Genomic DNA, 24314 nt, shown 5'->3' on the forward strand with positions numbered 1-24314 from the left:
ATAGATATAAATAAATAATGAAACCAGTATAATCTAGAAGTCTATAAAGATTAAAGTTGTCTTTTCTGAACAAGTAATCGAAATAGAATCTATTGATTAAATTAGATGTTAATTGTAACGATGACTAAATTACGGAAATAATTTTAAAGAATATTTGATAATAAAAATGAAAATTTATTCGTAAAAAATCAATTTTCAGTGATTTTTGATCAAATGTGAGTCATTCCTCAACCTTGAGGTTGAGATTTATCAGTTCAGTTCAAATCAAATAAATAATCAATAATCTTTATTGGTCAGATTTATCTCCGTCTGCTCACTGGTTATTCCCTAAATTTATAATAAACTATATTTGATCGCAAAGACCTCCTTGAGTCGACAAAATTCTATGATATACCAGTGGCCATCAATTTCTATCCTTTTATATTTAGTTTTTTAAGCTACATAATATTTATTCAATGTATCCATACTACAGAGCATTTGAAAGGTAATATCCCAAGATATTCTACATATAAAAAACTGCATAATATCATATCTCTCAGATTAATTGCTCAATATATATATATATATATATATATATATATATACAATCTATAATGAGTTTAAGACATGTTTAGAATACATCTAACAAACAGAACAAAGAATAAAAGACTTGCCTACATTTATTGGTTATATTTACTGCCTTATTGTGATTCTGTTCTTTTTAAACGAACTGACCTACATACGAACAACAAATTTTCATTCTCTTTGAGGTTATTTTTAGTCCAATTTTCAATGGAAACGATGTTTCGCCGGGCCTGTTCGTATTTGTGCCGAAATATTTATAAATTACTCTCAAATTATTGACGAGTTTATGCTTTACTCTATTTGGAAGATTTATTATTCATAATATAATGTTATATTTACAGTTTGCAATCATTCCTTGTAAATAAAATTATATTTTTGTATTCGTATTATTAAGACTTGATGTATGTGATTTGAATAATTTTTAATATTATTTATAACATTCGTAAGAATAGGCTGGATAACTATTTTTGAAAAACAACTTTATGGACAATTTTACTTATTTACTTTACCGAGAATAAAAGTTATTTCTGTTGCTATAAGTTTAAGAAAATCAAACATCCGTTATTCGAAATGTATATAATGTATATAATTTTAACCTTTTTTTGTGTTATAGTTAGTATTAATTATGTAAAATGAATATTTTGGTGACTCTTTCAAGTAGATTTGCATCTGTATCTTCTATCATAAAATATTTCAGTAGGTTTGCCATCCATACATTTTAATTTATCTTAGCAAAGGCACTTGATTTCAATAGAACTATTCTCACAGTATCTATTTTTACTGCAAAAACTTATTAATCTAAAAAATTTAAAATTTAAAAAATATATGTGATTCTTTATTCTTAATTCTTATTTCTAGCCTATTATATAATGTATAAACCTTTATTAGCGTTATATAATATAAGTTTTTAATATATTTAGTTATTGTGTAAGAAATAAACATTATTACAAATATGCATATACGTCTAATTGTTGTACAAATACTATATTTTTGATGATCATCTTTCTGAGAGATCTCTAGTTGGTTTTTATAGAAAACAAATATAAATAATGACAGGTTAGGGAAGGTAACACAGTTTCGTTATATTATTGTTAAATTAATATCAGGAGAAATGATATCCAAATGGAGGAAAGAAAAAATCGAAGATTAATAACAGGGACTAAATGAGCAAGTATATATATTATAATTGGATAGATAAAACAACGCAGGGCCAAAAAAGGACTAGGAAAGAAATGTAAATAATCTAACAAAAGGGATTAGAGATATTAAAATAGTGCTTAGTACAAATCATAGAAAATAAGAACGAGTAAAAAGGGACAAGAAGGGAAGATAGCAAAGAACTAAACAAGAAACAGTAAAACTTTTTGAGTTCCTTAATCGGATTCACTAAATTACGGTAAACCAAACTCACCCGTGCTTTTTCCAGCTGACTAAGTGCCGCCCTCTCTTTTTCCCTACGTAAATTTTCTTTTTCTTCGTCCAATGACAGGTCCGATGATGGCTGTGAATAGTTTGAATCAGCAGAGCCCTAAAACACGAGATAATCCACGATTAGCAATCTGCAGGGTTGGTATTTCGGAAATTAAATTCAACTGAATTGTGTTGATTATTTTTCTCCTCAATTAATTAATATCTTGTAGTAAACATGGTGGGCGTATTATCAACATAATTCAGTAACATCAACATATTTTAGCCAACTCAATACCTCAATATCTCTATTTAGATATTATCTAACTTTCAGCTTCTATACTGGACGATATAGAAATAAACTTTACCACATTATGTCGTAATTTTGAACGTATGTAATGGTATTTATTACACTCATGCCTTGGATAATCCTCATATTAAGATTACTGAGGCTTCATAACCATAATAGTGAACCAATAAATGAAAGGTAACGCACAAAATGCTTGTTCTACTGCTATGGCAACGCAATGTTATTAGTATTCATCAACATTAAAAAATGTAAGTTACGTTAACGGTGCAAAATATAGATGATAAAAATAACAAACTCGAGAAAAACCAGAGGTATTTTTCAATTTAATTTGAATCATGGAGAATAATGTGAAAAGTTCCTGTCTCTTCCTTATTAATCTCAAAATATAAATTACCTGTCCCAGGAAAATCAAGCATCAACGAAGACGGTGAACGCAGTGGACGCCCAAAAGAGGTTGTTACCGACGAAAACATTTAAAAAATCCACAAAATGATTTTGAATGACAGCAAATTGAAATTGAATGAAATAGCAGACACTCAAATGAACGTGTATATCATATTATCCACGGATATTTGGGTATGAGAAAGCTTTGTGCAAAGGGGGTGCCGCGCGAGCTAACTTTTGACCAAAAACAATGACAAGTTGATGATTCGGAGCAGTGTTTGAAGATAATAAGGCGTAATAAACCCCAGTTTTTGCGTCGATATGTGACAATGGATGAAACATGACACCATTATTTCACTCCGAAAGTCCAATCGACAGTCATCTGCGTGGACTGCACACGATGAACCCGCTACAAAGCGTGGGATAACGCAACAGTCGGCTGGCAAGGTTATGGCGTCTGTATTTTGGGATGCGCATGGAATAATTTTCATTGACTACCTTGAAAAAGGAAGGACCATCCGCAGCGACTATTACATAGCGTTATTGGACCGTTTGAGAGAGGAAATCATTTGAAAAAAAGGAAAGTTCCGCTTCACCAAGACAATGCACCGTATCACAAGTCAGTGAAAACGATGGCAAAAATCCATAAATTGGACTTCAAATTGCTTCCTCATCCACCATATTCTCCGGATCTGGCCACCAGCGACTATTTCCTGTTCTCAGATTTAAAAAAAAAATGCTCGCTGGGAAAAAATTTTCGTCGACTGAAAAGGTGATCGTAAAAAAATCGTACTCCAAAAATGGTATCGATAAGTTGGAGACCCTTGAAGGGAATTATGTTTAAAGAAAAACTAATTTTGCCAAAAAATGTGTTTTACTATGGCAGGCCGGGCCTTTTCAATTAACATGTTAACAACCCTCGTATGGTTATAGTTAGGATATATATTCCAGTTATAATGATGACTACAAAAATAAATAATGGATTTTAAAGTTTAAGAAAAATACTTCCATTGTCCTCTGTGTTGTTCGTGTTCTACAGTTATGTGTTTACTTAATAAGCCTTAACTTAAATTAATTCTATATATTTTAAAATTCCTAAGACTGAGCATTATAAATACACGTTAAACAATACTGAAGAACAATGACGCCAATATCCACAATATATTTCTATACCGGACAGTTTCACCATCTATACCTAATCTATCTATTCGATATGATGCTTTTCATTAATTCTAAATACAAGATAGCTTTGATGATTGATGAAGTGTATTGTTGTGTTAATGGTAATGTACGTAAACAATTGAAAAGGGTTATGTTAGAGATAAATAATATTAGTTGATAATGTCGTATTTTATGAGATTTGACTAGTACAGAACTATATTTATTGTTTTAGTTAATATCATCTCATAAAATTCGAGACCTTACGTAAAACTATCAAAATAATATGTCTAAGATAACCCTAGGTAAAAGCAAGAGCGTTAATAGACATGCTTTTGAAACAAGATACATTACATGTGTGTAGTACTGTCGATTCTTAAGAGGATCTTTTATCGGGTATAGTAGGAATAATCCAGATGATGATTTAATCGTTACTAAATGACAAATAATGGAACAGGAGGGAACTAAATGATTTCTTAATCACTTTCTATCAACGAATTTCGGATGCACAAAGGCTATTTGCATTTCGACATTCCAACTAATTATTGTAGATTTGCTTCCACTTGATCTTAAATTATAATATGTGAAAAAATATTTACTGTCCCTAACTGACAATATACAAAATATGCTGATTATAAAGCAAGGCGATTCTTCTTTTTAAAATATATATCTGGTCTAGCAAAATAATGTTGAATCACGCTTTTAATTAATCTCATTTGTTTCTTTTGTTGGATTTTAGTTTTTAACCGAGTATGTTTTATTTGCTACTAACTTTTATGTTACAAATATTACTGTACTGTACTACTTTTAAAAGTACATAATAATACCAGTATAAGTGAAAAGACTTATACGAGGTGGTGAGTGATAGTGGTTTAAGAATTTGCCATGAATAAAACACAGTAGAAGACCTAGAGTGTAGAGTGTGATTAACAAAATTATTTTCTTCTGGGAGGTATGCCTTCAATTTGAAACCTCAACATTCATGATATTGAGGGTATCTTGTTTCTATTACTCTTGAATTCCCTGTGAATAATGTTACAATGAAAACAAAGAGCCTATAACCAAAGACAGAAAATTCCTACACCTCAACCTCAACCTCACTTTACAAAAGATAGAAATTGACGAATATGGATTATACTTATTGATCATTAATTGGTATAGAAGGATGAAAGTTTTGAACTTTTTAGAATATAGCTTTACTCACTTTCCTAGAAGGAGAAAGCAACAGAGTTCCAGGTCTGGACATATACAACTAGGGTATAAAACTTTAGGGTACAATATTCATGTGTGAATGTGAATTATATATTAAGTCTGACATCGAACCTCGAAATATATAATACTATAACAATAGAACATTAGCCAGAAAATATTTATTCTATTTTCTATGAATTAAATTACAATATTGTAAATACAAGAAATACAAAAACTTTTTAAGAATACCTAGAGTAAAATATTTAACAAACGGAATAAATAATAAATAATCAATGTTTTCTCAAATCTAATATATATACATTTATTTTATGATTATTAAAAAAGGTAGGCAGTATGTCCGAATAACAATTTTTTTATTATACTTTGTTACAAATTGATAAAGTAAAATATTAGATGTATGACTTAATTTGTACAAATTTATACTTTGAACTCAACATTATATTTAAAACAGTAGTATTTTAAAATGCATGGTTATAGTCTTTTATCTTTGAAAATCATCTTAAATAAGGTTTACGGTCACAACTGTTAAACAGCATATTTGGCAGTGAATTTTATACAAATTCCAACAAGAAAAAATGTTTTTAAAGCACGGTAATCATTTCGTGCTGTTATTGGTACTAGCGTTGATAATCAAATTGTGACGTTGTAATTATTGATAAAAATATCTTAGAGTGAACTAAAAATTTTTAGAAGACTCGTAAACACTATTGAAGAATGACTCAATGGAAATGCAGTGTGAGCTTACAACTCAGCTAGTTACCATCCAAATAACTATTTTGTTAACACGTAAAACTAGTTAAACAATGAGAAGCCTGATTAGAAACGAGAATATTTACTAGGCCAGGAAGCATAGTAGTGAACGCAATTATACGAAACATGTTTAAAAACATACATGTCGTTCAATATGATGCTATGACCGATCTGATGTCTGCTGATAAGAACTCTACATTCCCTGATGTAAATGTTGAGGCTTCCAGTATTCTTCGTGATATAGTTCGCATTAAAGAGGCATATGGCTTGAGAATTAATGAAGAAAAGACAAAAGTGTTGGCAACTGACGGATTCCCTCTGAGTGTCAACTGCACGAATTCAGATACGTGTGTAATACATCAGTAATACAGGAAAATAATCGGCCAAGCAGGAGGAACTTGTTCCCCTTTAAGATGGTGCATATGAAAGAGAGAAAATATTACAATCACGAGTAGAATCAGTCTACCGAAAGATTATCTTGCCAATTTTTATAGAATGGCTCCCAGTCTTACGGGTACTGTTACAGTATGACATCTGTAAGCTTGAGGTCTTTCAAATGAAGAATTGTAGTGCAAATTCAATTCCTATTTTCTCCGATATCGTACTAGAATCAGTGCACAGTTGAAAAGCACATTCAAAGTAGATTACAATGGCTTTGACATATCTTGACATATCGAATGAAAGGTGGACGAATTCGTCACATACTTTTCTGGCGAAATCGAACTTTTTAATGGAAGATGCAGCGAGAAACTCCCACTAACGTTTATTAATGCTAGAACAGTTGCAATCATCATCAACTATGGTGATATTTAGTGAAAAATAAAGTCCTGCGACACAGACAGTAGTATATTAGTTTGAGGAAAGGAAGCAATCAAGTATAAACGTATATATTATTTACTCCATCTCCATTTTGACCAACTTTTGCCTATATAAAGGAAATCGTTTTTCCTATACTTCATATATTGTCATAATCAACGGCATTGACTTCATTTTATATGAATGTTTTACACTAACATAACGTTTTAAATAATTTATCTGGTGTAGGTTAGAGATATCGAGCGATAACTTAATTGATTTATTGACTTATTAAGTAACAATGGAAGCAAATTTACTATTACGGACACATATATTATTCGTTAATGTTCGAGCTAGTGGATTTTGTTTGCTTCAATCACTTTTTTTTGCATTAAAACGATATTATTTCGTAATGCTCTTCGAACATTAACGAACGTTTTTGCTCTTGCGACACTGTACGCTTACCAGAGTGGTGTACTTTGACATAGGTTAGTTGTTATTATACTCGCAAGCATGCGATAATTTTACGTGATGGTTATTTAGAAAACTGTTTCGGATTTTGTAACCTCCGGCCAGATCTAAGGGAACGAATCGGCATGTTAGAGTGTGCTTATCTGGGACCGGTTGGTTTTTGGAGGTTGTGGATCGAGATTGTGTGAGTTGGGTGGTGTTTAACGTGAGTGCTATACATAGAGAACATGTTCAATTTGATCAAACCAAGTCGAGAAATTATATAAATCAAGACTTAAAATATTAAAATTAAATAATCAAGATATTATGAAACTAAATATATTAAATAAATTATATAATTAATTTGTGTATAATTATTTATATAATACTAGGAGTACAAATAAGTTTTCACTGTTTATATGAGATACATAAAAAAATTCCGTCCTTTTCACAATAAATATACATATAACGTTAAAAAAACGGTCTGAAATAATTTGGTCTCCCAATAATACCATAATATTTTCATGAATTTAATCATAATATTAATTTTCTTGCAGTTAACAAATTTGTGGATATTATAATATTTTTATGCCAATACTAAGTGAAATTTTGATTAAAAAATATATGAGAGGAAATCTATTAAAAAAATAAAATTAATTTTATATGGCAAATTAATTAAATACCACTTAATGTTAAAAGTAAATTAAATATATTAACAAATAATCAAGCTCTGTATACAGAATTCTTCTTCTCATTTAGCAACTGTTGATATTAATATAGTAAGGCACTAATAAAGACTTTGGAGTTGTTTTATTAAGGATTAGAAAAAAAATCGATTCCAAATATAAATATTCGCATATATATATCTGTATTGTAAATATCTTAAATGTATTAATTTATTTGACCTATATAACTATTTGGGAACAATATATATTTGTAACATTGACTAAAACTATAAAAACTAATGAAGTATGAAGTATAATTTCTAATACACTGTTATATTTATAATATTACTGTGATAAAAAGATAGCCAAAGAAGAGCCTAAATTATGCACTATAAATGTGTTTAAAATTTGTCTTTAGAAAGAACGGTTCCTAGGGTTTGTCTAAAACCAATTTGCGTTTTGTTTCAAAAATTTTACTATTTTTTGATCACAGTAGTTTGTTTTGATGTTCTTGTTTAATAGTTTCATGTAATTTCGTATAAATAACTATATATTACCCGCTAAATCTACACGATGATAGTAGAAATAAAAATATTTTTTAAACAACTTATGAAGAACTAGCCTAAGTTATTAACTAAAACTAGTTTAGGCCGTTTTATCGAAATGCAATGATGTTTTACACATAAACTACTCTATATTGAATTGGTACTCTAAATCGTATAAACACACTGATAATTTGGTTCTAATTGGTTACTATACCTGAAGGAGCTCTTCTGCAATAATTCTTAAAAACTCAACATTGATATTATATTATATTTAGTAAATAAGCAAATGGACAAGATAGAACAGATGATAGAAATTATTACATATATATTTACGCTATTTTAATCTTTACACTTATTTACTATAAACATAATGTGTATCACATGATGATCAGAAAATGAAGGGTGTAAAAGTTATTAAATATAAATTATAACAGATCATCTGAAAAGTTCCTAGTCTGGGTCCTGTCAATCAACCAGCTCTGTTGTTGATTTGACCGCTTTGTCTAGTTATAGGGAATATCACCTCTATAAGGTTATAGGGGGTAGCTACCCTATATGGTAATAGAGACATTTTCTCTATGCTATATTTTATATTAATTATATATATGTATATATTTTTTCTCATTCCAATCTTCATTTACACGTCACCTAATACGTCACCTGATGTTGTGAGAACAGCAAAGCTAAAGTTCTTTGTGAGTGCGGGAAAGTACAGGTAGGTGAAACAGGGAGGATTCTAATAAACGGATAAAGAACATCAATGATGTGTGAGCTATTGATACACGGTCCAATCAGCTTTGTCTGAATACTAGATGTACTGGCTAAACATTTGGTCCAACAAGGTCAAAGTTTTAATCGTTATAGAAGTATATTTTGAGAGAATATGTTAATCACTCAGCTGTAACACTTAAATTGTGTAGCTTGATTAAAGATACTTCTGTATCAGAGCCCTTTTACTGACTATGAAATCTGTAACTACTGCAAAACGTTATTGTTAATCATATCTATTTGGATTCAACGATTGAAGCACCAATCTTAACTAATTTACTAAGTCTAAAATATGGAATTTAATAGTAATGCTGCTTTAGTTTTTTAAACTGATTTTTATGTATTACGGTATTCTGAAAACGAAAATAATATGGAAGACATTCTAGGATGCCAGGATGTCTTGATAGAAGCATTTCAGATCTAATAGACATTGATGTATTTTAATATATTTTTCAAAAAGATGCTTTAACACAATTCTGCAACAACAAGCTTGGTTTACTCAATTCCCTTGCCTTTTATGCTTGTGGGAGATCAGAAAGCGAGAAAATCACTTGGCCGCGAAGGGAGCTTAAAGTTGGTGAAAAAAGTACATCTTCCAAGAAACATTTGTACCTCCACATAAAGTTCTTTTATCACCTCTGCACATAAATTAGGTATTGATGAAGTAATTTGTAAAATCATCTCCCAAAGATAGATATTGTTTCAAATACATAATATTTCCAGACCTTTCAGAGACAAAGGTGTTTTCGTCGGTCTAGACATTAGAGGGGTCATCAAAAAGAAAGGAGGTCATAGACAATCAATTGTCTATAAAATCGTCAAAGGAATGTAATCTAGTATTTCAAGTTTTAGGTTGCCTAATTAGTTTAAAAGTACATTTTCTTCATTCCCACTTCAACTACTTTCCGGAAAATTTACGAGATGTGAGTGAAGAGTTACGTGAACGATTTTAGCAGGATATTAAAAAGAGGGAGAGCAAATACCGAGGCAAATGAAGCATCACAATGATACTAGAGTACCGTTGGGCGCTTCAGAGAAACCATTTAATATATATTGTCATTCATATATAAATACAAGCAAATAATGTGCACGAAGAGGGGCCTCACTGGGAAAAATAAAGGTTTTAGTGTATGCTAGTAAACTCATATTCGATTAAATAATATGTCTCGTTAATGGTTTGTAAATAAATTAATATTTTTTTTTTAAGTGGATTCTCTTTTATTTTAAAGTAATAGTTCGTTTAACATAGCAAATTGCCAACATATATGCACACCAAAAACAATAAAGATTACGTCACAAAACCTAAAGAACTCTTAGAAATTTTATTTTGCAGACCTACGTAACAAATAATCAAATTAATTTTTTCCTTCTTTCCTGCCTTCTATTCATTATATGGGTCAGACTAGGATCTTTTCAGCTATATGTTATAATTTTACCCCCATTAATAGTAGGAAAGCTCATCTCAAACAATTTAATGAGAATGAAAGATAAAACAATTTAAATAAAACAAAAATCTAAAATGGCGGGTTTTAAGTTTAGCATCTAACATGAGTATGAACATAGAGTAATCTTCACCTATTCCATACTTTTGCACATTCCCAAATGTTTCTAAATTTCCTGTAGGTGGTATTTGTTAATTTTATGTTTACATTACCACTGGATTAGTTTAAATAATTATTTATTACTAAACAGAGAAAATTACCAGCAGACAATACCCATGTAAAGTATAAATTATAAGTAAAATATTATAATTCAGTAACATTAATTTTGTAGATTGTTAAGGAACCAACGTTTATTTATGTTAAATAATATAAAAATACTGAGCAATATAACGTAGTTTTGGTAAGTGTGATATGCGAAAAGGATTGCCGAAAAGGGTACTGCTGCAAATGAAAAATATGTTTAAATTTATATAATATCCAGTACCCTAAAAATAATATCAAAGGTATAGTGTATAAACACATTCAAATCATTTGTTTTTTTATAAGAGAAGCAATCCTACCACAGCTATAACAGCAAAAATGTGATTGGAATAGGTGAAGATTAGTGTATGCTCAAAAGTACGCGGCAAAATCTAATATTTAAAATAGCTAGAGATCGACACTACGCGCTTCAACAGTAAAAAAGATTGCTGCTCGAAAGGCGCAAAAATTAAACAGAACAAAATTCCTCAACAGCGGGTCGTTTTCGACATCTACCAACATCTCTCTACTGCCACTCCGACACTCCAACTTACGAGTAGTTTACGTTTTTCCGACTCCGGGTTGCGACTCCAAATTTTGTTCATTTTCTAATGGCAACGACGGCAACCACCCACCGGCCTCACTCTCTCCCTCCCTCTATCGATCTGAACGTCGCCGCTAATAACTCGACAGAAATGTATGCAGGATTAATTCAATTAGCGTCCTCAAAGGGCGATCGATGAAGGTAGTAAAGGCGAATTAAAATTTAATTAATAACACAATCATGGCGATGAGGTCATTCGATGAGCTAGAAATATAGTTGAAATAATTAGACTAAAACCTATAAGTATCCCTAATTCATTCATCTACCCACGTTCGTGTGAAATATGAGAGCTAATTAATCAATTCCAATTAAAGTGAAACGCAATTTAATTAATTGTGGTCGTGCTTATTTCGATTAAAGAAATAGCAGGACTTTTAATTTAGACTTTCAGAACGAACTTAACTTAATTTTTATGGTTAAAATATTGGTATTAAATCCGATTCACATGTACTTTAATTACTTCTTCACTATTCTCCATGATTTTCTACAACTTCTTTTCATCTTTGTGGCAACATGGTGATAGTGTATCAAAAATTGAATGATGATCTGATCTGCATGAAGTAGTAATCACAAATTCGTTACACCAGAAGTATCTCTCGAAACCCTTACAACGTGTTACCAAGTATTATCATACAAGATGATGATTTTTTGTTAGAATATGTCACTCAATTTATTCAATTGACGTCAGTGGACATCTGTCTGGTTCAAATTCTGAAGATTGCAAATTAACCCCCTAAAAACACAGAAGAAGAAGCGTTACGCACTGTGCATCTCGCAACTTAACATCGCACGACATCGCAAAAATTCCATGGCTGGATAACGCCACGTACCTAGGTCTCTACCTCGGCCGATGGTTCGGTTGGCATTCCCAAATCCAGAAAGGTTCGGGGATAGTAAACCTGCTATCTTCTCTGATCTGCCCTTCTATCAGACTTCCTATCTCCATGAAATATTTATTTTACCAGACGTTAATTCGGTCCGTACTCCTCTACGGATCTAATGTCTACTTCAAGTTTGTTACACCCAACCGGGTGAAACAGCTTCAAGTTTACCAAAATTAACTCTTCAGGAGAAACGCTCCATGGTGTGTCAGAACTAATCAAATTCATAGGAAACCTGATAATCTGACACCTCAGCTCAAGCTTCTGAAAACGTGCTTGTTTGCTGGTCGACATACTGGGAGCTTAGCACCGCGTCACCGCTAACCTCCCCCTTTTCCAGGCAAAAACAACCATATCCGTTGCTGCGGTCATAACTTTTGCCCCCGTACGACAGTATCCAGTCGTGTGTTAACTCAAGTTCGCCAATCAATAGAATCGCCGGGCCCTCGTGCCCAATAACGGCTGCCCCTGCAATCAGCGGGTGCCATATCCCCAAATTTAATGCAGTAGCAGTAGCGATCCACAGTGATCACCTGTGAGGCGGTTTCGGTTTAGTGTATTGGTAAGCCCAGAGGCAGTCTCACATGACCCGGTGAAACTTATCACTCTAGGGCATGTCTTCGACCGCCTGGTTTTAGGTCAGACCAAAAAAATTAGACATCTGCAGTGACAATTCCATTTGGTTTTAACAGCTCGTTCTACATTATAACTTTGTGACGCTACATGCACAGCAAGACTTTATGGCAATGAATGATGACTCTCGGGAAATGAACTACTGAAAGGCTGGAAATGTTCAAAATAACAATTCATGTGCCAATTTTCTTCCTTTTGCATCCGTCTAATTGCATATAAACGTCTGGGAACAGTTGAATCATCAACTGTTATTTTAGAGCCCAAGCTAGGTATTCAATAAGCCTTGACATTCATTGACCTCGAACGATATATTTTTATATTTTAAATTTGTTTTTTTTTTATTTAATAAAATGTATGTATTTATTGCTTTAATAAAACTAATGTTTTAAAAATGTATTTCCAACTTCTCGGTATGACTTCCTTCGGGTTGAAGTGAAGCAGTATATGGACTTGAGAATTTTATTTTACACGTGTATAAAAATAAATAATTGTTGTTTTTTCTCAACTGAAACAGGAATAAATCATCACCAGTGTGTTGTTTTTATTATATTTCAAAGGTTTTCGTATGTAACTCTTTGAGAAATCAGTACATTCAAACACCATCTTATTATATATATATATATATATATATATATATATATATATATATATATATAAGTTCAAGTTAACAATTGATAGTTGAAGGTCAAACAGAAAAGTTGATATTGATGTAGCTGGACAATGTTTAAATCATTTTGGTGGTCTTGTTCTTTCTAGTAAAATATTCATCAATAGGTTTAAAGTAAACATGCATTAGCCGACTTACTAAAATAAAGAATCGACGTAGAAAGATATTATGACTCAAATAATGGTACTTAACCTTTAACTGATACTTATGAATCCGTAAGTTTAATGTTAAGCAACGTAAAAAATACAAAAAACTGCCTTAAAATTATTCATAACCAATCAAAATATTTTCTAGAATAAACGGAAGAACATGAGATGTACTTCTATTGTTGAATTGCTGAATTTTTTAATATATGCACCTCACTACACAACACTACACAAGATCAGATGGTTTGATTCTTTTGACTCTGTGTCCTGTTCTGGTGCATGTACTGTACATGTACATGTACTGAACTCAATGTTGTTACATACAATATTTTAAAATCAAATTTAATTGTTGTTCTTTTTAAAGAGTATACTGGTAATTTTTTAAAATTAAATTAGGTCACCGTAAATAACCGAAAAGGTTCATGATTCAATAGTAACATAATTTAATTCTATAGCTTTAAGTTGGTTAGAACATTTTTTATTTTTATAGACAGTGTAATGTAACCAGTGAATAATCGAAATGTTTTCTAGAATAAATGGATGATTTGGAGATGTAGTTCTATTGTTTAGATTTAATTAAATCTGACACATGTTGATGAAGCTCATTATTTTCGTTAATAATTCGGCTGTTTTACTAAGTAACTTAATCCCAGACGTAGATATTGATTGTTATTCTTTTCTGGATCGAAAATTCTAACTATTATTTTGATTTGTTATAGACTTTTATAATATTTATTTAAAAAGTATTCTGGATCGTAAATAAAATAATCAATTGAAATTAGTTAATAATAACATAATGTAACTATATAACTTTAAGTTAATTAGAACAATTAATTAATATTTATTTTTGTAGATAATGTAGTATTATTATTGATTGTTGTCTATTTCTGATTCAAAATGTCTGCACATTATTTTGATTTTTCAACATTGTTATATACAATATTTTAAAATCGAATATAATTTTTTATGAGGTGATTCTGAGGATTTTTTATTAAATTATGTCAGAATTAATAAGTTGCAAGGTTCATAATTAAAATAATCAAAGAGCATTACTTAATAGTAGCACAATGTAATTTTATAGTTAATTAAGACAATTATTATTTTTGCAGAAAGTGTAATATAATGTCTAAATAATCGACTTTATTATCTATTATTCTCTTATTACTTAAGTTTAAGTAATTTAGTTCCATACGTAGATATTGATTGTTGTTGTTTTTCTCTTGATCAACAATTTTAAACATTATTTTGATTTACTAGAGACTAACTGTTGTAAGATTCATTTAAGTATTCCAGTGACTTTTATACTAAATTAGGCTATAATAAATATCCCAAAAGGTTTATAATTGAAATAATCAATGGGTAGTAGTTAACAGTAATATAATGAAATCCTATAGTTGTAATTTAATTTGAAATATCAATTAATGTTATTTTTGTATATTGTCTAATTTGATCTGTAAGTAATCAAAATATTTTCTAAAATAAGTAGATATGCTGAGGAAGTAGTTCAATTATTTAAACTTAATTAGTCCAGGCACAAGTTTGTAATGAGGCCCTGTATTATCGACTGTTTTTTTTTTCTTACTTAAGTGTGGATAATTGCATACTAGAAGTAGATATTGATTGTTGTTTCTTTCTGGATTAAAAATATTAAACATTATTTTGATTTGATATAGTCTAACTACTGTAATATTCATTTAAGTGTTCTAGTGACTTTTATATTAAATTAGGTCATTATAAATACCAGAAAAGGTTTAAAATTGAAATAATCAATGGGTAGTAGTTAACAGTAATATAATGAAATCCTATAGCTGTAATTTAATTTGAAATGAATTTTGTATATTGTCTAATTTGATCTGTAAGTAATCAAAATATTTTCTAAAATAAGTAGATATGCTGAGGAAGTAGTTCAATTATTTAAACTTAATTAGTCCAGGCACAAGTTTGTAATGAGGCCCTGTATTATCGACTGTTTTTTTTCTTACTTAAGTGTGAGTAATTGCATACTAGAAGTAGATATTGATTGTTGTTTCTTTCTGGATTAAAAATATTAAACATTATTTTGATTTGATATAGTCTAACTACTGTAATATTCATTTAAGTGTTCTAGTGACTTTTATATTAAATTAGGTCATTATAAATACCAGAAAAGGTTTAAAATTGAAATAATCAATGGGTAGTAGTTAACAGTAATATAATGAAATCCTATAGCTGTAATTTAATTTGAAATGAATTTTGTATATTGTCTAATTTGATCTGTAAGTAATCAAAATATTTTCTAAAATAAGTAGATATGCTGAGGAAGTAGTTCAATTATTTAAACTTAATTAGTCCAGGCACAAGTTTGTAATGAGGCCCTGTATTATCGACTGTTTTTTTTCTTACTTAAGTGTGAGTAATTGCATACTAGAAGTAGATATTGATTGTTGTTTCTTTCTGGATCAAAAATATTAAACATTATTTTGATTTAATATAGTCTAAGTACTATAAAATAAAATAATTAAATATTTATTTAAAAATTATTCTGGTGAATTTTTGATTAAATTAGGTCATAACAATTAACCTAAAAATTCATAATTAAAATAATCAATCGGCATTGCCTAATACTGTATAGTGTAGTTATATGGCTTTAATTTAAATAGAACTTTTAATTAATTTTATTTTTCTAGAGAGTGTAGTGTGATTCTAATTAATTATTATGTCAATCAACACGTGCTTGCGATGTGGATTATTACTAGTAATTAAGTAAATTATTAATCCATTAATTAATTATTTAGAGTTAATGCTGTCAGTTTATAATTTTCAGATATTGCTTACGGTTTAAGAGTTTATCTGCATTAAAAAGCGTGTGGTGTAGTTGTTGTGTTTAGTTTTATAGGTGTTAGATGTGATTTAATGCTTCTTGATAGTAACTCAAACCCGTAACACTGAAACTTACGTTATTTTGATAACTAGTCAAAGGTAATTGAGTGGGCAAGTGTAGAAGAAACACAAGAAACGATCGGGTCTCACCTGAGTAAACAGTTTATTGTATCCGTGATTATAGTTATTATAACCCATCATTTTGCGTCATCTCACTGGCGATTGTTAAAGACTTCTCCTTTCCTTCTTTCGTTATCTGTTCGATACCATCTTATCGAAACTCCGCGGCGATTTAGGCATCGGCGGATTGAACGTCGTACCGTTCCGAGATCGGCCAAAACACCTCCATTAAACACATCTCACAACGTCAAACCGATTTAGACGGGCATCCGGTGCAGTGTCGAGTTTCCCGACGGAATGCCCGAACTGAGACAACGACCGAAACTGCAGGCGGAAAATCGCAGAGGCATTTAGCGTTCGAAGCTTAAATTTTCGATAATGTAGCCGTGTTTTTTCCGTGTGCTGGTTCGGTGTACATATTTAATAGAGGTGGGGTTGTGGGCGAGAAGTGCGCCTGCGCCGCTATCGATTTTTAACAACTGACTTTTCGACGAACGCTGCCCGTTACCAAGAAATCTCCCATTTTCCGGCCAAAACATGAATGGGTGCGTGAGTTTTCCAGTTCAATTAATGCGGCCCGATAGACTACGACGTATAAGTATATTTTTTAGCGTTGCGGAAGAATCGACTCGGTGTTAGATGGCATCGGGACGATCGATTATTCTTTGTGTACAAGAGAACGCGATTTTAATAATATTATAATGTAGTTTAGCGAAAAATTTGATGCTATTGTAGGAAAATCGGTATATTTCATAATAATAATTACTTTATGGTCTATAAATTCGTTTTTTTAATTTTGATCTTTAATTGTGATCTCTAAAAAAACTAAACATTAAGAGAGTCAAAGTAGTGCAGAGGAGAGAAATATTATTCCAGGCCATCAATTTGGCTTCTGTAATAAACACGGAACAACAGAACAAATACATAGAATAGTCAACCAAATTAACAAAACCTTGAACCATCAAAAAACCGCTGCATTTCTCCATATTTCTCAGGCCTTCGACAAGGCATTGCACACTGTACTGCATACAACTCCTGAAATCATACCTCACAGACAGATATTTTATTGGAAAACTAGGTGACGAACACACTGACCTACACCCAATATATTCGGATGTTCCGCAGGGCAGTTTTCTTGGCCCATTACTGTATCTATTGTATACAGCTCACCTACCGGCCTCAAGAAACACTACTATTGCAATATATGTTGACGATACAGCGGTTTTATCATCACATGAGGATCCAATATCAGCCACAAGAAACCTCATTTACCCTTCATTTTAACAAAGTCGAATTGTGGTTAAAAACGTAGCGTATCACAGCAAATGAGAGAAAATCTACCCATATGATCTCACCCTTTGTAGAAGAAGATGTCCCTCAGTAAAATTGAATTATCATAAACTTCCACAAGCAGACAACGTTAAATATATGGGAATGCATTTCGATCGACGTTTGACATAGAAAAAACATATAGTAAGAAAACGCAAATAACTTGGGGTTGAAGTAAACCAACTTTACTGGCTGGCGTAAATCTAAATTATCATTAGATAATAAGGTTTTGCTTTATAAGTCAATAGGCTCATTTAGACCTATGGTATTCAACTGTAGGATACCACTAGCAAATCTAACATAGATATCTTCCAAAGGTTCCAGAACAAAGTGTTGCGACTCATCGTCGGTGCCCCATATTACATGTCCAATAAACTGATTCAGCGCGATATCCCCTTAGAACCCACAACGAGTGTGATTCGGAGTGTTAGTGCGAAGTGCTCTGAAAGACTATTAGTACATCCCAATAAACTCGTCAAATAGTTAAATGTGCGCGGTGACAGTTAAGTGCGTAGGCTCAAACACAAACTACCATACGAACTGGTTAATGTGTTATGTGTCTATAGAGTGAAATTTAATAATTTCTAGAATAAGTTAGAATAGTCACTAGAATAAGTTAGGATAGACATTAAAATAAGTTAGAATAGTAACTAGAATAAGATTTAGATTATAAATTGTACAGCAGATCATTTACTAAAGCGATCTTCTACATGTAAGTAATACTTATTGCCCATGGGCAGATCGTGACGTTCTAGGAGATTAATTTTTTTTATTAAGCTTTATTTTGAAAAATTAGTACAATGTATTTCATTTATATTTAATTGTGTTTCATTTTAAATTTACGACAAATTAAAGTACTATAAATAAATAAAGACACTACGAAAATTTGGAATCATATTACAGCTGAGGTTTAAGTAGTCAATAAAAATATGTGCCATATATTCCTGCAGAAAATGGCGAAACGTGAACTTTTCCTATTGTCAACAGTACAATCTTCTTTCATTACAAGCCAGCAGTAATCTGCTAATAGTTTAGCATACTAACTTCCTTGATAAAAACTCGTGAATTACTTTCTTTAGAGATAACCAAGCCGCTACCTCTTTCACGGTAAGATTCTCAACGAATTCATTTTTTTAAATAAATTTTCTTACTTGTGTGCCAACAGAAATGCCCTCTTTTCATTTAGCATCACTTAATTTAGAGAAAACAGTTTTCAAATAAAAAAATCATTTAAATTTTTATTATCCATGGCCTTAACAACATTTTTTATTAAACGTTTCATTGAAGTTTTATATGTAAGGGTGGAAGAATCACATTTTCTTGTGGAATAAGAGGTTTATATTTAACGTTTGATTTACCACAAATAAAGTTAGTTCCTTTTGGTTAATCTTTAACTTCATAGTGTTTTTTCGTATTTCTACTGTCCCACAAACGACTCATATGTCGGAACAAGTAGTAATCAGAAGGAACGATGTCTAGAGAATACAGCGGGTAGGATATCACTTCCTATTTTAATGATTGCAAGGATGTTTTCACTGATTTTGTGACATGTGGTCGAGTGTTGTCATGCTGAACAATAACTTTTTGTCTGTCTTCTGCTCATATTCCGGTCGGTTTTCACACAGTTCTCAGCTCAAACCCGTCAATTGTAGTTGATAGAGATCCCCATTCTCATATATTTTTTGCCTCTCCAGAACGCTATCCTTCGGTGTCAGAATCGTCACTTTTCCAACGTTAAAACCAGTATTCACATGTTGAAATTGATGGAGCATAGATGTCAAAAGGTTCAAACAGCATTCGATGATCTTTAGGCTTTTTTTCATTCAATTTGAAGTAGAATTTTTTACTACTTTTATTGGGCACAAATTCACGCGTATTCAACACACGCAACAAATTTTTTGTTCATACTTTGGTGAAATCATACATGCTGAAAAATGAAGTACGTCAGTGAGGCTTCAGCATGAAGTTGTTTATAAATATTCCCGATACAATTTAATACACAGTATCATCATTTGCTGTAAATCCTTTAATATTAATTTATACGCCTAATTTAATGTGCTCTAAAGGAATATATGGTACATAATGGTGTTAATGTATTTATTTCTAATATTGTATCAATTAAATATCAAATTCAGCACATTTTATATATATATATATATATATATATATATATATATATATATATATATATATATATATATATATACAACAAAAAGCTCTCGCATGAGCGGGCATTCACAACACTTAGACCTCTTTCGACTGGGGTTCCACAAGGTAATTTCTTGGAACTATTCCTATACTTGTTCTACACTGCTGATATTTCAACAACAAAAGAAACAGTACTTGGAACATTTGCCTACGACATAGTCATAATCAACAAGATCTGCGGATGGAGTAAAGACAAAAACCTAATTATATCTTTTAATAGATTCCCGATTCCCTACCTCGACATCCATTTCGATGGTATGATAAATTGGAAACATCATTTTTAACAAAATACAGAGGAGATTACTCTCAAAGTAAAGGAACTGAACTGGTTAGTTGAAGAACACTCTCAACTTGACCAAAACAGGTCTCTTTATCAGTAAATTAAATGGACAAAAGTCATTCAAAAAAATTTAGGTCTATGGGGTGTAAATGTGGGGTTGCGTCAAACCGACTAATAATCCAATGCAGTCAAAACAAAGTTCTACGATTAATTATCAACGCTTATCGCTACGTAACTAACGAAGAGATGCACGATGACCTCGACATCAAAAGAATTTATGAAGTGGTCCAAGATTTCGTGTTAGAAAATCCTTGAAATACATGTTTAGTAGTTTCAAATAAAATCTCCCTTCAAGTTCAAAAATAATTCAAATAATTAGTTAGCTGGCTCATTATCTATTTGCTTCTTCCCTAAACGTAACTGAGTAATTTTTTAACTAACGTAACTTATTTTATGGAACTATATGAAATCCCTAATAAAATTAAATATAAGGAACATTTCATGCAGCCTTGGTATAAATATAAATAACCTGGTTTAGTTTCCTAAAGGAAAAATTGGTCGTAAACTTCAAGTATCGTATTTATAGGTTGTGTACTATATTCTACAAATAAACAAAATACCGCGTGTTTATTTTGATACGTAATATGTCCAAATTCGATTAAATGTTGTACATTACAGGTTTATAAAATTTTTATTTCCTATTTATACCGCTTTGTAGCAAGAACTTTAAATTTTAAACCTAAACACACGACTTGTATAAAGTGTATAAATAAATAACATTAACTTGAGAATAACTTAGTTTAATCTAGATATGTGATCTCGTTTTACTTGTCAAAACTTACGTGCGTGTGTGGTAAGATTGCGTCAAATAGAGATGCAGAAAATTATCGATATATCGTTATATTTGAAAGAAATATCGATATTTTTAGGCATATATATATATATATATATATATATATATATATATATATATATATATATATATATATATATATATATGTATATATATATATATATATATATATATATATATATATATATATATATATATATATATATATGGCCTTAACAACATTTTTTATTAGACGTTTCATTGAAGTTTTATATGTAAGGGTGGAAGAATCACATTTTCTTGTGGAATAAGAAGTTCATATTTAACGTTTGATTTACTACAAATAAAGTCAGTTTCTTTTGGCTAACCTTTAACTTCATAATGTTTTTTCGTGTCTCTACTGTCCCACAAACAACTCATATGTCGGAACAAGTAGTAATCAGAAGGAACAATGTCTAGAGAATACAGCGGGTAGGATAGCACTTCCCATTTTAATGATTGCAAGGATGTTTTCACTGATTTTTTGACATGTGATCGAGCGTTATCATGCTGAACAATAACTTTTTGTCTGTCTTCTGCTCGTATCCCGGTCGGTTTTCACACAGTTCTCAGTTCAAACCCGTCAATGTACGTATGTATGTTGTACTTGAGTTAAGTTTGGTGAGTTTTGATATTTAATTTTAGAGGTCCATCCAATATATCACTATTTTTAAAATATTAAAAAAAAATTTGAATATAATTCCAATATGAAAAATCAATATTTTTTCGGTGACCAAGTACTACCACTACTCAGTAAACGATAGTAAACCTAGGCAGATGTTGAAGAGGCCAAAATTCTATGGGTTAGTATTGTTAACAGCGTTGTCAACTTATGGAAAATTTCCCAATCTGTGGGGAATCTCATATTCATTGGGCATTGACATTAAGCGGGCAAATTGACATCTCATTGTAGATATAACATCGAAAGCCCTAATTGGTGCACTTCTAAAAGAACTCTAAATACCTACATAATTATTTCAAAACATTTTTTAAACCCTTCATACTTCAATACCTTATTTGCATTCCTTAAAATAGTATTTTATATAAAGTAAAATGCTTGCGAGAAACTTTATTTTTATCTCCCTTCTTTTTTCTTTATTGCACTTTATTACATATTATGAAAAGATAATTGTTTCATTGTTTAAAATAATTTTACCACATTTGGCTGACAAATGGATAATTTGGCTTGAAATTCGCGTTGGTAACCGTGATTGTTAAGTTATATGTGGAAACTATGGCCTATTTTAAAGTTACATGGGGTAACCAACAGATATTATATCTGGGTTTTAAGAACAATATTAAGGAAACTTTACTAGATAGTGAATAGCTAGTTGTAATATGTGTGTCATGTGCTATTTAAATTAAAAAAAAACCGTCTTGTAAATTCACTAACTATTCACTACTGAATATACTCAGAATATCTTATAATAGACGCAATAAAAATGTATTAATAATAATTTGAAAATATACTATATGAAATATTTTAAATAGAGAAAAGTATGTTAACGTTGTATAATAACACAACAATCAATTTGTCAGTTTTTCTGTGTTATTAAAGTATTTTCATAACCTATTTAACTCTATAAAAAGAAAGGATGTCCGCTATGAGCCTGAAATATATTATTTATAGGTTTTATACAGCGTTATGGATTAAAATAAACTTAACCTGATTGTATTGCAATTTTATTCAGACAATTACTGATCAATAAATGAAAAAAAATGTTTCTCTTACTCTTCTATTCTTATGTCGTCCGAATGGAATGTAGTGATGTTTCTTGTGCTTCGGAGGACTGTCATGGTAATGATGATGATGGTGTTTCCCGTGTTTCTTCCTCGAAATCATAACCACTTCACCGTCAACCACCAGAATAAACTCCGCGACCAGATCGGATCGTTACCGCACTCATAAACCGACACTGGGAAGCCCCGCGCCGATGTTTAGTCGCCCAGAAACTGTCGTCTGGATGTTTTTTAGAGAAAATAAAGCCTCTGCCAAGTACCTGGCTAAAAATAATTTCGATTCGCTTAGGTTATGCAGCGGTCCCGATGATTTATTTCTGTCTCTTTTCGGCCGTTTATTTTTTCTTGTCGCCAGCTTAAACGGGATTTCATTGAGGATGCGTGTTCCTGCTAATGCTCCCGCTTGTTAGTACCGCGTGTGAGTGTTTGTGTAGATTGCCTGCGTCCGACATACCGAGCATTCATCGGCGATGATGCGTTTCGTCATTATCATCGGGGATTTCGAAATGCATCTCATTTTTTTAACCGATTTCAAAAAAGGAGGAGGTTGTATGTTCGGCTTTATATATTCTCCGTAGATTTCTCCGTCAATTACGGCCCGATTTTCAAAATTCTTTTTTTGTTAGTAAGAGTGCACTTCAGAGGTGGTCCCATTTGACCCAAGTTAAGGTCTGAAGGGGGGAAGGGGGGAAAATCGGAGGAAATCATTAAATCTCAAAGCCACGTACAATATTTTCACTTATTTTTATTTAAAATAATCAGATATTTGGGTATAATGTTATTGGTGAACTGTTGGGATGTGACGGAAAATCGGAAGTAATTCAGTGTAACAGTCATTCAGTTTGATTTCTAAGCACTAACCATATCATATGAGAAGTCGTAGAAACATGGTACGCAACTGTTTCTATGGTGTAATAATAGTACACACGCGGAGGTCGCGAGTTCGACTCCCAACAGAGCAGCAACTTTCCTTTTCTACTTTAGTTGGAATATTTGTTAAATCACTTAGACTAGGCCCCAGTGCCTGAAGCGTTCCTTATTTTCAATCATTGTTTCTTTAATCCAATTTTTCCTCATGCAGGTTGTACTTTTACTTGGGCTGTCCATTATAATCCTTAATTAAAATAGCTTCATAATTTATTGATTATATCTAACACTAAAAAGAGAAAAATAAAATATTTTTACAAAAAAAAGTGTTCCGACTTAAAAAAATAAATAAGGAACTGACTAAAAAGTAAAAAAATAAGCAAACTTAAACTTTTAGAACATTTTTTTAACATATATAT

The 24314-nt window shown here is 31.2% G+C and overlaps 1 protein-coding gene across 14 annotated transcripts in view; it reads right to left on the bottom strand.

Moving 5' to 3' along the window:
* The window catches only part of Ca-beta (Calcium channel protein beta subunit), a 227268-nt gene that overhangs the window by 32685 nt on the left and 170269 nt on the right, over positions 1-24314 (bottom strand). For 9 of the 14 annotated variants that reach the window (XM_076414731.1, XM_076414730.1, XM_076414732.1 and 6 more), the window contains one exon: positions 1976-2092. In XM_076414731.1, the coding sequence (XP_076270846.1) occupies positions 1976-2092 (117 nt within the window). Of the gene's footprint in view, positions 1-1975; positions 2093-16630; positions 17002-23020; positions 23248-24314 lie in introns of those variants that run through there. The other 5 variants (XM_076414743.1, XM_076414735.1, XM_076414741.1 and 2 more) reach the window with 3 other exon arrangements.

Source organism: Rhynchophorus ferrugineus, unplaced genomic scaffold (genome assembly GCF_030347505.1).
Source record: "Rhynchophorus ferrugineus isolate W39M unplaced genomic scaffold, kcgeb_rfMv2 rfM9, whole genome shotgun sequence".
Classification (NCBI taxonomy): domain Eukaryota; kingdom Metazoa; phylum Arthropoda; class Insecta; order Coleoptera; family Curculionidae; genus Rhynchophorus; species Rhynchophorus ferrugineus.